At 34.1% G+C, this 14,052-nt stretch overlaps 1 protein-coding gene and 1 long non-coding RNA gene across 2 annotated transcripts; one reads left to right on the forward strand and one right to left on the reverse strand.

Moving 5' to 3' along the window:
• The first annotated feature begins 69 nt into the window (after nt 1-69).
• Nucleotides 70-3,996, forward strand: LOC146916160 (vesicle-associated membrane protein 722-like). Its single transcript, XM_085718319.1, has 5 exons — nt 70-1,568; nt 2,242-2,425; nt 2,934-3,030; nt 3,106-3,156; nt 3,547-3,996. Exons 1-5 carry the CDS (start codon nt 1,373-1,375, stop codon nt 3,667-3,669), a joined length of 651 nt encoding a protein of 216 aa, XP_085574445.1. The 5' UTR covers nt 70-1,372; the 3' UTR covers nt 3,670-3,996.
• Nucleotides 3,997-5,340: 1,344 nt separating this feature from the next.
• LOC146916161 (uncharacterized) lies at nt 5,341-9,061 on the reverse strand. Its single transcript, XR_015013743.1, has 2 exons — nt 8,715-9,061; nt 5,341-5,749 (listed from the first exon to the last, which is right to left on the reverse strand). It is a non-coding gene; the product is annotated as an uncharacterized LOC146916161 (long non-coding RNA).
• Nucleotides 9,062-14,052: the final 4,991 nt, after the last annotated feature.

The raw sequence follows: 14,052 nt of genomic DNA on the forward strand, positions 1-14,052 counted from the left end.
TGCATAGGTGGCAAGAGGCAAGCAACTTCCTTGGCCTATAAATAGCAAGCCTCTCACAAGATTATATGCACCGAATTTTTGAGAAAGCAAAGCAATATACACACAAGCAAAAATACACAAAGCTATCTCTTTTTATTTCGAGTGAACTAGAAATTGCTCTTTTGTTCTTGAGCTATTTTTTAGTAAAGCACTACTCAATTTTATTTGATATTTGGTCCAAGTAAGAATTTATTTCTTATTGGGTTGTAAAGCTTGTAGGTAACAAGTGTGTAAAAAACAAGGGTTAAATCACTCGTTTGTAGGGATAGATCGGGTAGATCTAGCAAGGGTGATTTGTACTCGTTTGTTGTTTGGTTGTAAAAGCAAAGGTAGATTTACTCGGTTGCAGGAAAGATCAGTCGGATCTAGCAAAGAGTAAAAGTTACTCATTTGTGTAAAAAGAAGATAAAAGAGGAGTTGTGGTTAACGTTACTTAACACAACTACCTAGTGGATAATCTCACAGGATTGTGGGGACTGGACTAACCCATATTGGGTGAACCAGGATACTTCTTGTGTGTGATTTTCTTTTCCCTATCTCTTTTATTTTTGTCTCACACACTTCACAATATTATTCTTTTTATTAATTAACATACTAACCTAATCCAAGTATATATATACTTGAGAAATTTTTTATCAGGCATATTTTAAACAGGTCACAATTCAAACCCCCCTTTCTTGTGAAAATAGTTTACTTCAGTTTGTGGCCATTTTACTTGCATTGAAATTACAATTTTACCCTGAAGCCACATCGCTTTGATCAAAATTTTAATTTTGCCCTCAAACCACACGTCACTTTGATTGGAATTATAGTTCTACTCTGAAGCCACATCACTTTGAATGAAATTACGTTTCTACTCTAAGGCCTTGTCACTTGGATTAGAATTGTGGTCATGCTCTAAAGACACATCACTGGAATTGAAATTATGATTTTAATATGAAGTCATGTCACATCGTGTCCTCGCAAAAAACATAGTCAATGTATCATTAAATAAAGGAAATAGAGGAATTCTTAGTTAAATTAGTCAAGATTAATTTCCAATTAACTAGTTCTTTTCTGAGTTGTCACGACGTAAATAGATTTTTGAAGAGAGGGATAGGTTGTTACAGAATAACCAGGAATCTCTCTTTTTCTTTGTTGTTAAATTCAACTAAATTAATCATTGAAAAAAACAACTAAATTTTAATTGGCTGTCCGTCATTTCAGTATTTACAAGAAAATTAGAAATCCTTCCTTCTAACTTTGCGACTGAACCCTTACCACCGTCGTACATTCCTCATTTCTTCATCTTCTTCACAACATCATCTCTCTAAAACTCTCTCTCTATAACAAAATGGAACAAAGATCATTGTTGTACAGTGCTGTAGCACGCGGGAGTGTAATTTTGACAGATTACGAGAACCATAATTACTCCGGCAATTTCGGTGATGTTGCCGGATGGTGTCTCAAGAATGTTCCGTCCTCGAACAACAGAATCTCTTACCATGGAAACGGACATACTTTTAATTTCCTCACAGACAATGGATTGAGTAACTTTCTAAACCCTTTTGTTTCATTTATTTATTTACATTTTTTATTTTGATTTTAATGTTTGTTAGTCTCTAAACTCTTTTCTTCATTGATTTGCTTTTTTTCTTTTTTTTGTCATTTGAATGTTTGGTAATTGTTACGAATTCGATATGCAAATTGTAAAATGATATGAAAAATGTTGAAGGAGGTTAGAATTTGTATTCAGCGTTGCATGATTTGATTTTGTTACATTAACTTTCAAGATCGAATTGATTTGATGTGCAAAGGGTATAATGAAGTAATACATGGAAGTATGTCATTCGAATCAAATTGAAATTGTTAGATTTTTGGATAAAAGAGAGTGAATGTGACTGAACGTTACAAAGTTTTCTGTGCGTCTTTGTCACACGCACCTTCAAATTGATGTCTCAGTGCTACACAACTTGTACTCGGCGTAGTTGTTCCATTACTTACAAGGTTAAAGAATAACATTTAAAATTTTCGTAAGAAAATCATTTGTTTATAAAATGGAAGTTTCTTTTTATGGACCTATTTAGATTTATTTGAAAGTTGATGCATAAATGGTGAATTAGATATTCTTTTATTGTTAGCTTGATTGTAGATTTTTTTTAATGGTGAACTTTGTTTTTATGTTTCTATAGTTTGGAACTGACTCGAAATATGATTTTGTAGCTTACTGTGTCGTGGCTGTTGAATCAGTCGGAATTGAGGTTCCCTTTGCTTTCCTGGAACGTATTCAAGAAAGTTTTATCAAGAATTGTTCTGTAGGAAAAGCTGAAGATGCAGCTTTTATCAAGAATTGTTCTGGAGGAAAAACCGAAGATGCAGCTGTGAAGAGTCTAAATGACAAGTTTAGGTAAACAAAATATCACCCCGAAATTGTTTATATATAGTTTGTTTTTGACAAGACCAAATTGACATGGTGACCGGTACACAGACTATACTACCCCTGCCTGGCTAGCATATCCCAAACCCAACTGTTTATATATAGTTGTAAAATGAAAGTTTAAACTCTGTCATGCTTGATAAATTGTTAGGTAACTCTTAGCAACAAACATGAAGCATAAATCTAAGCTTCTTTGATGCATTTTGACATGACCTAATAAGATCAAAGCTAACCCTCATTTTGATAACTTATATGAATGTCTATCTAACCCCTTATCGTCTCACCCTAGATAAACCACTTTAACTCCTCTACTACACTTTTCAATTTAGTTATTTATTCCTCTCCTTAGTGCATAATTATTACTCTATATTTCTTAATATAAAATATTATATCTTAGATAACATTTTTTTTTACAAAAGAATCGAGGGTGTTACAATTTTGTATTATGACATTCATTAATGTGAAATATTTGTTGTAGAGATAAAATGAGGAGGCAGATGCAGTACTGCGTCAATCATCAAGAGGAGCTTAGAAATCTTGATGTCAAAGATGTTACGTGTGAAAATATTAAAATGGTAAAACATTTATATTTTTTTCATTATCCCTCCTTAATGTATGGAATTTTATATGACCTTTTTTCATTCTGGCAGATTCTGGAGAGCGAGGAGAATATTAAGCTCGTAGTAGATTTTCACCATTATGTAAGTAACAATTCAACAAAGACTCAAATATGCATATTTAGTTAATAGGCAACAAAATTTCAGAAGCAAACATTATATGTCATAGTTATATGGAATGTTGTGATAGGTATGTAATTCATGTGTGGTAAAAAATACATGTTGAAGTCTCCTTTGGTGTGCGTATGGTTGTAAATACAATTCATCAATATGACAAGCATGTAGATATCTATTACACTGTCATAGTGTCGGTAAATTTTTTGAGATGGTTTAAACTCTATTTATTTTAGACATGCTACTGTTTTTATCTGTTTCTTTAACTTTAAATGTTAAGTTTGATTCGGATTTTATTGGAGCTTAAAAAATTATATTTTTGGTTATCTTCTTCTAACCCACAATTCATATTTGATTTAGGAGCATTGGGCTGAAAATATGACTCTAACGCAACGGCTATCAGTTCTGGCTATCATGCTTTGTATGGGTCTAATTTTGCTTCTTTCAATCTGTCCTGCACTCAATTGTAGAACTGAATGTTAGGAGCGGGAGGAAGGTCGTGAGATCACGAAATCTCTTGCTTTTTCTGAGGAAATTAATATTTCAATATTTGCTTGCTGCTATGCACACTATCGGTTGGTTTTTTGTTTTTGGTGAATATCACTCTATAACTATGTTATTTGTATTTTTTAGAAACTAAAATAATCTTGTGCTGAATTATGTTTCATAATTTTTTTTTTTTGCGACGAATTGATAGGGGTCATGAGATCAATGGGGTTATTAAGCATTCAGATTCCCATGGATTCCTATTGGTTTTATGCATAATACTTGAAAATATAATTATTTAAGATGTAACTTTCTATGGTCAAATTTCTTTGCCTCCAACTATGATACCTATTTTTTCATAAAGTGTAGAACAAAAGCTTGAGGTCTTAGTTTTTGTTCGATATATGCCACATTGAGAAAGTGCATCTTTTCTTGTGAACAATACATTCTTCATATCTTTGTTTTCTAAATGACACTATAACCTTTTTCCCAGTCCTTTATAACACACTGCATTTTTTCTTAACGCTAGGCTTTCATTTTTAAACATGTCGTGTACTCTTTTTTTTTCCTTTTAGAAGGGGTGCATTGAACTCCTTAATAATGAACTAATAAAATGATGAATTAAAGTCTCAAGTTGAAAATGGATCTCAACAAAAACAGTGAGAAACTAGGACAAAGTTAGAATTTCATGGTTTGAAACAATGTTGTTAATTTTGTGAGAAGAAACCAATTAAAAAGCCTCAGATGCATCAAAATTTTCTTGTATAAGTTAGGCATTTATTACTAGGATGAATAAATAGACTATGATCCTTCCTTGGAAACCAAAACCGACAAAACAACTCAAGGGCCTATGTAATCAAGTGTGTAGCTAGCCTTTAGACATGGCGTCCAGTTACCGAGGATCATGTCCCCCAATCCCATCCACAACATACTCACAATAAATACTAAGAGAACAAACGGTCATATCAACTACGAGGGCGTCGAATAGCGACACTAACTCGTGAGCAATAGTTTTAACAGACACAAGGTAAAAACTTCTACTGAGCACCATTCTCAAATATAATTTTACTGGTTTTAAGCGAGCTAGGTCCTTCTAAAGGAATCTAATTTGCACCTTACGATCACCTCTTTGAAACAGCTCTCTGACAAGCATCATACTCATTCGCTCTCGGTGAACTTAATTCTTTTCAAATTAATCAGCTCCATGCGAGCACACAATAAAAAGACACTCCAAGTTGATTGTCAAATCCATTAGTTTCTCAGAAGCACCATCATTAAAACAACTCTATATGAGTAAGGTTCTTCACTAGCCCTCGATTCTTATTACTCCTAAAACTTGAAGTTCTCACACAAATTACAAGTACTAGGAGAGCACCACACTCTTCTTAATGTTAGTTTATATCACGATTAAACAAAGAAGCTAGAGGGGAGTTGAATAGATTTTTTTTGGATAAAGCATTCGCGAAAGCGCGTATTTTTGAAAACCTTTAGAAAATATTTATAACTATTGGATTTATGCCAATGATTCAAACGATAACACTAAATCAATGTGTAATAACTACAATTTAGCTATGAATTGTATTTTCCAAATCAACAATCAGTAGACAATTCAAATCACCAAGCTAAATATCTCCAACCAAAACAATTTTGATAACAAAACACACTATCTAAGAACATGAACACTTGATATACAATTGAATTATTTAGAAGTTAATTTCAAAGTTTAATTGTGACTGACTTGAATGCTTATAAACCTCAATCAAGGAAGCAAAAGGAAAAGGGAAAGAAGAACACTAAGATTTATAGAGGTTCCCCATATTTCGTCCTCTCTATACGGGTACATCCTCTCTTCTAAGAAGAAAACATTTCTTCAACGGCTTCCACTATGATGGAAATGTTTACATGTGATTGATTACAAAGATCTAATCTTTAAGACCTCTTGAAATTAGACAACCATAAGATCTTCAAATATCAAACTTGCATGCAATCCTCACATCTTCTACTCTAAGAAATCATCTTCGCTATGCCTCCGCTTTGATCCCTTGAACCTTGAATCGTTGAGAAACAACCCCCCACACTTACCGAGTTGTCACAAAAGTTGAATAGAATCAGAAAAGTCTTGAATCAATTTAACAGTGCAAAATATGAAATCTGAGTCGTTATGAAGATTGAATAGAATAAGAGAATCTTTGGATCGTTTCAAAGAAATCCAAATGAAGATTGAATCAATTCAAAGAAATTTTGACTCGAATCAAAACTTCTGGAACAACCATGAATCTATTCAAAATAATTTTATTCGATTCAAATTCACTTTTCATGAGCCAAATAGTTGAGAGCTTGAATGATTCGATTCAAGAAACACATGAATCAAATCACTAAAAAATATATTTTGAACAAATTTTCATGAGTCAAACACAAAACATCTTGACTCCAATGTGATCTAAACTGAACTCACGCTTTACAAAAAGTGATGACATCACTGAAAACATAAACTACTATTTAATCAAATGATAGAAACAACTTTCATTCTCACCCTTTTAGATGATGTAAACTTGAGCTATTTTTATACAACCTTAGAGCACAGTTCCCCCGTAAACTTAGCATAAGATAAATAAAAGCAAGTAACACAATATCCCCCTTTGACACCAACAAAAAGGGAGATACAATAATAATGGATAACAATAATAAATCTAGGAAATCTCATTTGTAAAACAACATTGAACAGCTTGATGAAAACCATACATAGATTATGTCAAAAACTAATTACAAGTATGCAATTACAATTGAAAACAAGTAAGCATGCAATATAAGCGCTTTCGATATGAGAAATCGTGCAACATCAGACAGATATGCACACAAATCAGATGCACAAAATAAATAGGCACAAGCACAATATAAGGTACCATTATATGAAACAACTACACAATTAAAGGTACAAGCACATAATATAGTATTCACACACAGATCTTGGTTGTTAAAATATTTCAAAATTAGAAGACAACCTCTCTGTTTGGTAAAAAAAAAATAACGGATAGTTGATAACCTAGTGGATAATTGATAATATCGATGATTGAATTCGTAGTGTTTGGTAAAACAAATAATTGAACTAAATTAAGAGAAAAATAATAAACTATAAGTTTTAAGCTATAAGAAAATTAAATAGCTTAATAAAAGAATATTATAAGATGGTAAACAAAAACCCATAATGTCACAGAGAAAAATTGTTACCAAACTCACATTTTTTATAATCTATTAACTATGTACGTTGTGAACAGACAAATGGATGGGGCCGGGAATCAAACTTCGGTTATGGCGTCTGATTTAGTAAGTTTAGTTTTTTTAACAGTCAAATTAAGGCTTGTGGACCGATGGACATTAGGGTTTTCGGTTTAAGGTTTAAATTGTCAATTGAAATGCCAATCTCATCGGACTTTAAATCTTCAAAATATATAAAACCTAGTAAACACATTTTGGGTTTATAGTGAACAACCAACCCCCAAATCTTTGAAAAAAACAAACGGAAAAAAAAAAAATTCATGTCTAAATTTTTTTTTAATCAAATTGAAACGCCAATTTGTACTCAACAAAAAAAAAGCATCGTTATGGTGAAATAATAAAAGGAAAATAAGGAAAAGAGAACGTGTAAGGAATTTTTGTTACCTAAAAAAAAAATTTGGCAATGTAGAGACAAGAATAAGCACAACTATGTTGATCCTACACAAGTTTAAAGATGAGATGGAAATCTAACAAGTTAACAAAATATTGAATCACTTAACTAACTCCTGTCATAATTAACAAGTAAAGTTTATCTTGTATTCTTGTTTCCATTGGGTCGGACTAAACCAGCAAGCCAAAAAAAGCCCTCTCTCTATGAAGCACGGACACTCCTCGGATTAGGCAAGTCCCAGTGTCGGACATGTGTCGCGTCCCGGTGACGGACACGTGTCGTGTCCAACACCGACACTGACATGACACCGACACTTGTAATTACACTTAATTATTTTTTCAAATTATTAGCTGTGTCGGTGTGTCAGTGTCCGTGTCGTGTCCGTGTCCGTATCCGTGCTTCATAGCCCTCTCTTTTTATCCCTTCCATTGTGCAAACCACCATAGTTGGGGCATCTTTCATTTATAATAATCAAAACCCCCTCTTTTTACCCGTTTTTTTGTCCAATGCAGGACTTGGTAACTGTGATTCTTTCGGAACAATGGTTGCATACAAATTTCAATTAAAAAGCTGATGCAATAACTAGAATTTTTTGAAAAATCTGATGCAAATAGTAGCTTAGTCCAACTAATATACTCGGGGAAGGTTAAGGTGGATTTCAACCTCTCCCTCGACTATGTCTTGTTCCTCCACTTTGGATTGCCATGTTAAGATATCTAGTAACAATTTGATCTTGTTAATAAGTTAAAAAAGACAATATTGTAACATGAGTTTGATGGAAAATATACACAATTAAACAATGAAAAATCAATATAATTTGCAAAGGTTACAACATATGATCTGATCTAAATAATTCCAAATAAAGATAAGGTTATAAACAACAAATTGAGTATGAATCATATGGTTTTTTATCTAAGAATTCATCATGTTCACCGTATTAATCATCATTGATGAATTGGTCAATGAATGGAACGTTCATTGTCATATCTTCACTCAAGATTATGAATTCAAACGCACAAGCTAAAACTATTACACAAAATCAAACACAAGATTTCTCATCTAATCTAGAAAACCTTCCAATGCCTCCACCACGAAATAATCTAATCTAGAAATAAGATTTCTTATGTATAAACTTAAAAATATAACCAAAATCAAACACAAGCCAAAACTATTACACATGTTAAATTGCAAAATTAACACATTGAGTCTCTTCAGAAAAAACAACAAATTATGTTGATTAATCACAAAAGAAACTTATCATCATATCGTAATAACACAAAAATCTAATAACCAAAGTAGATGGAATCAATTACTACTGAATATTTGTATGATAGAAAAGAAAATTTGGAATTATCATAGTTTTACATATCAATACCTTAGATTGACAGCGTATATCAAAGAAAATTTGGAGATGTTGTGAAATCCACTGTGAATCATAGATCTATTGAGTTAGCATTCAGAATCAGCAATTAGGTTTCATGAGAATGGTGCGAATAAGAACGATTCACGATTCCGAGAAACATACAGTGCGGATAAGAACCAACTGGTGCGATTTTGAGGAATGAGTTGCGATTATGAGGAGCAATTTTACGATGAAGAATGAGATATGGATTCTGAGATTGCGTTGAAGAGGATGAAGAATGAGTTGCAGATTTTGCGATTGCAATGAAGAAGATGTCGACTGATTTTGAGACTGAGATGAAGAAGATGAAAACTGATTTTGCTATTTGGCAATTGTGCAAAGAAGATGAAATGAGCTGTGAATCTTTCACTTAGGGATTGATACTGTTAGAAATTTAGGACTTGTTTGGAAATAAGTAATTTCAAATAATTTTAAAAAACAATGTCAATAGTGCACACCATTTTATTTCTCCCTTCCATTTTTCCAAACCACCTGCACATCAATTTTCTTGCCCACTCCATACAAACATGCTATATAGTGTATGTGAACACAATATTCTTATTTTTGTATACTTTTTGACAAAAACAATGCTCTAATATTGATTTTTTATAACATATATTTTATATATGTTTCCACATCAAAGAATATACTTTACCTTGGTAAAACTAACATTACATTTGTCTAAATGTTTGTTCTCCTTCGGGGATTCACGGTTGGCTTGTAGTATGGATTTATCTAAAGTCATTTCTGAAACTGATTTATTGGCAGCTGCGATCATTAGAAGATCAATCTCTATCTCCTATCTCGAACCTCAAATTTAGGAGGTTCTCAGTCTCCCCCAACTTTTGTTTGCCTTAGTTTGTAATTGCTTTCGCGAGGTTGATGTGTTGATTCCTTAGTTCACCAGGATCATAATGTAACTTTTTTTTTGTAGTTTACTTTATTACTATTAGTCCTTTGTTTGAATTATGATTGTAATGATCCTTAATTTGTTCCTCCTAGTTTGTTAATTTCATGCTTTTTTTTCATTAAAAAAACCGAATCTTGGTAGTGGGAACATTATTTTGGTCGGACCTGTAAGTAGGAAGAGAGCTGCTTCGTGATCGCTTCCCCCATTTCTTTTCCCTTTCGAACCAAAAGGAATAGAGTATGGGGGATATTATTCGGGGAGGGAGATGAGAAAGAGAGTTGGGGGTTGAGTTGGCGGAGCGAGCTGTTTGTTTGGGAACGGGAGCGGTTGGATAAGTTGAAGGGGGAGGTCGCTAGGGTGGTTTTTGTAACACCCTATTCCTAATAAGCGGTAAAACGCGCGAATATACAAACATATTCTAGAAATAGATGCTACGTCTTCGAATTCAAACACACATGCATAAAGATCATGTTACATAACATAGCAGCGGAACATACTTATAATTCATAACATCTTCAAATCTCAACATAATACAAATGTATCCTCCAAATAACAAATAACATCTCAACTCCGAAATACATAGTCAAATAAAACAACATGCAAGAACTACCCTAGATCAGAGCCCTAATCTAGACACTTGAATATAAAAGAGGAACTCCACTCCTCGGCAACGTCAAGCAAACAAACTAAGCATCCTGCACTCCATCTACCCGTCCATACAGAAATGTAGGTGGTAAACCACTGAGGGTTAGCATTACATCATTATAATCCATATAAGATTAACAAGAACTTTGAAAATGAAATATATAGTCAAGGATAAAGAATGATAATTCATACATGGTTCCACAAATATTCACAACACATAAATAATCCAAGATCATTCAATATTATCATTCCAAGTACATATCCACAAATGTACCATACACAGATCACAATTTCTATCATGATAATTAACGATTAACAAATTCACCATCATGCACAAACAAATGCTTTTCAAATCACCAATAATGTATGCAATGGCTCTAGACTCATCTAGATGCATGTGGTACCAAATCACCTCAAGGTCGTCACCTCCGATGCAACAAAAACATCGTAAATCACCTCAATTGGATATAAAATCCACCACCATCAGTCATGAATGCATGAACATATGACTCAACTACAATGCATATGTTCACACAAACAATTCACCTCACCATCACCAATACTTGTATATATGCAATCAACAACAATTCACCACCAATTTAACATATATACAATCACCAACAACATCCAAAAATCACACAACATGTAGTTGTCACATAAATACACCACCAATCATCTTCATATAAGTTATATCAAATATCCATAAAGGATTCACAAGACAATTGGCTCTTAAAACTATTTCCCACAAAGTTCGTCTCTTAAGATCACAACATTAGAAATACGTGAGCATATAAGTCAAAACCAAGCAAACAAGTTCAATTGCCTATGCCATGTATTCTCACAAGTCACTTATGCGTGCAGTAGAGATTACATAAGCATTTCATTGGCCAAATATGACAAATTCAATAAAAATTCAAAGTTCGTCTCACTTTATCATTTTTCACAAAAGCTCTCATTTTCAAAGCAAAACAAGTTCAAGCTTGGTGAAACCAATCACAACCATTTTTAGAAATCATATAAATAATATACAACTTTAATCCCACCTCAAATTCCGGAGAAAAACGAGTTTTCGGAAAAATCAACGTTTGGACCGTTTTTATAAAAGTTAGACGATTTTCACAAATTCAAGTCCAACCCAAATCAAATCATGTTCCAGTAGGATTAAAGGCATAAACAAAGGTTAATTAAGTCCAAAGTTATCGGATTGGTCCCCAAGTGCTCGAAAACAAAAATCAAAAGTTGCTGAACTAGGGCTAGGACGCTTAAGCGTCCTCTGCAGGCTTAAGTGTCCTAGTTCCAGTAACTTCTGGAACAGCATGCTTTTGGCACGCTTCTGGGATGCTGGTGGGATGCTTAAGCGTCCTATACCAGATTTCCAGAACTCTGTTACGGGTTCTAACCCAAATTCATCCCAAAATCCCATTTTCAATCCCCCAATTAACCAAAACAAGTTCCAGAAAGTGTTTATAGGTCAAAATAGGTTCAATACACTTAAACACATACAAGTTTTGGAATTAAATCATCAACATAACAAAATTCACCAAAATATCATCACTTCCTCAACTTTCAACAACAATACAAAATCTCTCCATTAATTCACCAATCTTAATACCCAAAGCACCAATTCAACAACAACATGTCTCAAATCAATAACCACAACTAATGAACACCAATTCATGCATAATTCAACACCACAACGTCAATTCTCATCAAACTTGCTCAAGAACACTAAGCACCAACAACTATGCATTTAACCATGTTAATTCACATACTAACATACAATTATCATATACATCATGTTCTCAAACATAACAACAACAATCACGCACGAATTTTACATCAATTAAATTCAATTCATCAATTTCACAAAAATGGGTAAAGAGAAAAAGATATGAATTATGGTTGAAATCTAACCCTCATACCTCTAGCACCAAGAATCTCTAACTCAAGCTTCAATTTAGTTCGCAGATGATGAATCTCCTCTTCTAGCTCTAACCCTTGTTCTTATTCTTCTCTCTAGCCTCTATCTCTTCTCTTCTCAAATGAACAAATGTGGTAAAACCCTATTCCTCTACTAACATTAGTTTATATAGGCTCCCTTAATTGGGCTTAATTCACAGCACCTTAATGGGCCTAAACCATTTCTATTCTAACATCTAAAAATGGTTTAACTCACTTAACGGTAAAACATCACACTAACGGTCACTTACCGGTAAATAAAATAATTACTACACCCTCTAGCACTTAGTAAAATAACAACTCTCACTAAGCACTAAAAATAATCCTCAACCAAAATTACAAAATTACCCCTACTCTCAAAATGACCAAAATGCCCCTAAGTCTAAAATGACTAAAATACCCTTCTAACACCGAATTCTACAATTCCCAACCAAAAATACACACAGAGGCAAATAATCACATAAGAGCACATATAACACACATAAATAAATAATAAAATAAATCTAGCGAAAATTGGGCTGTTACAACTCTCCCCCACTAAAAAGAATTTTCGCCTTCGAAAATTACTTGAAGGAAACAACTCCGGGTACGAAACCTTCATCCTACTCTCCGATTCCCATGTGGCACTCTCACCAGTCGGTCCAACCCAAATCACTTTAACCAAACCGATTTCCTTGCCACGCCAACGCTTCCCTTCACGATCCTCAATCCTGACTGGCCAAGTCTCAACGGTCAAATTATCTCTTACCTCCAAATCATCCACTTGAATCACATGAGACGCATCATACACATACTTTCTCAACTGAGACACATGAAACACATCATGAAGATTCGACAAAGATGGCAGTAACGCAATCCGATACGCTACAACCTCAACCTTCTCAACAATCTCAAAGGGTCCAACAAAACGAAGAGTCAACTTCCGACACTTCAAAGCACGACCAACACCGGTTACAGGATTCACTCTCAGAAACACATGATCACCAACCTGAAACTCAATGTCCTTCCTCCTCTTGTCATGATAACTCTTCTGCCTACTTTGAGACGCTTTCATCTTCTCTTGGATCATCTTAACCTTTTTCGTAGTCTCTTGTACAACATCCGGTCCTAACAAAGCACTTTCTCCTGTCTCATACCAACAGAAAGGAGTCCTACACCTCCGACCATACAAAGCTTCAAACGGTGCCATTCTGATACTAGAATGAAAACTGTTGTTGTAAGTAAACTCAATCAACGGTAAACATTCAACCCAATTGACACCTTGCTCCAACACACAAGCTCTCAACAAATCTTCCAAACTCTGAATAATCCTCTCCGTCTGACCTTCAGTCTGCGGATGATAAGCAGAACTCAACCTCAACTTAGTTCCCAAAGCGTCTTGCAAACTTTCCCAAAACTTAGAAGTAAACCTCGGATCCCGATCCAACACAATACTAGAAGGAATACCATGCAATCTAACAATCTGTTCAATGTAGATCTCAGCCAACTTCACCACAGACATACCGGTCTTGATAGGAACAAAATGTGCCGACTTCGTCAACCGATCAACAATCACCCAAATAGAGTCAAAACTCTTAACAGTCTTGGGCAACGCTCCAACAAAGTCCATCGATATACTATCCCACTTCCACTCCGGCACAAACAACGGTTGCATCAAACCTGACGATCTCTGATGTTCAATCTTAGACTTCTGACAAACCAAACAAGCATACACAAACTCTGCAATATCCTTCTTCATTCCAGGCCACCAAAACAATTTCTTCAAATTCTGATACATCTTAGTCGCTCCTAGATGAA

Source organism: Medicago sativa, chromosome 6, assembly GCF_051527215.1.
Source record: "Medicago sativa cultivar Bolivia chromosome 6, Bolivia_mono, whole genome shotgun sequence".
In the NCBI taxonomy this organism is placed as follows: Eukaryota; Viridiplantae; Streptophyta; class Magnoliopsida; order Fabales; family Fabaceae; genus Medicago; species Medicago sativa.

Excerpts from the sequence above, each read along its gene's own strand:
- LOC146916160 (XM_085718319.1), top strand. The coding sequence starts at position 1,373 with ATGGAACAAAGATCATTGTTGTACAGTGCTGTAGCACGCGGGAGTGTA. Across the intron at positions 1,569-2,241 it reads CCTCACAGACAATGGATTGA|CTTACTGTGTCGTGGCTGTT; the intron begins GTAACTTTCTAA and ends ATGATTTTGTAG. Across the intron at positions 3,031-3,105 it reads CGTGTGAAAATATTAAAATG|ATTCTGGAGAGCGAGGAGAA; the intron begins GTAAAACATTTA and ends TCATTCTGGCAG.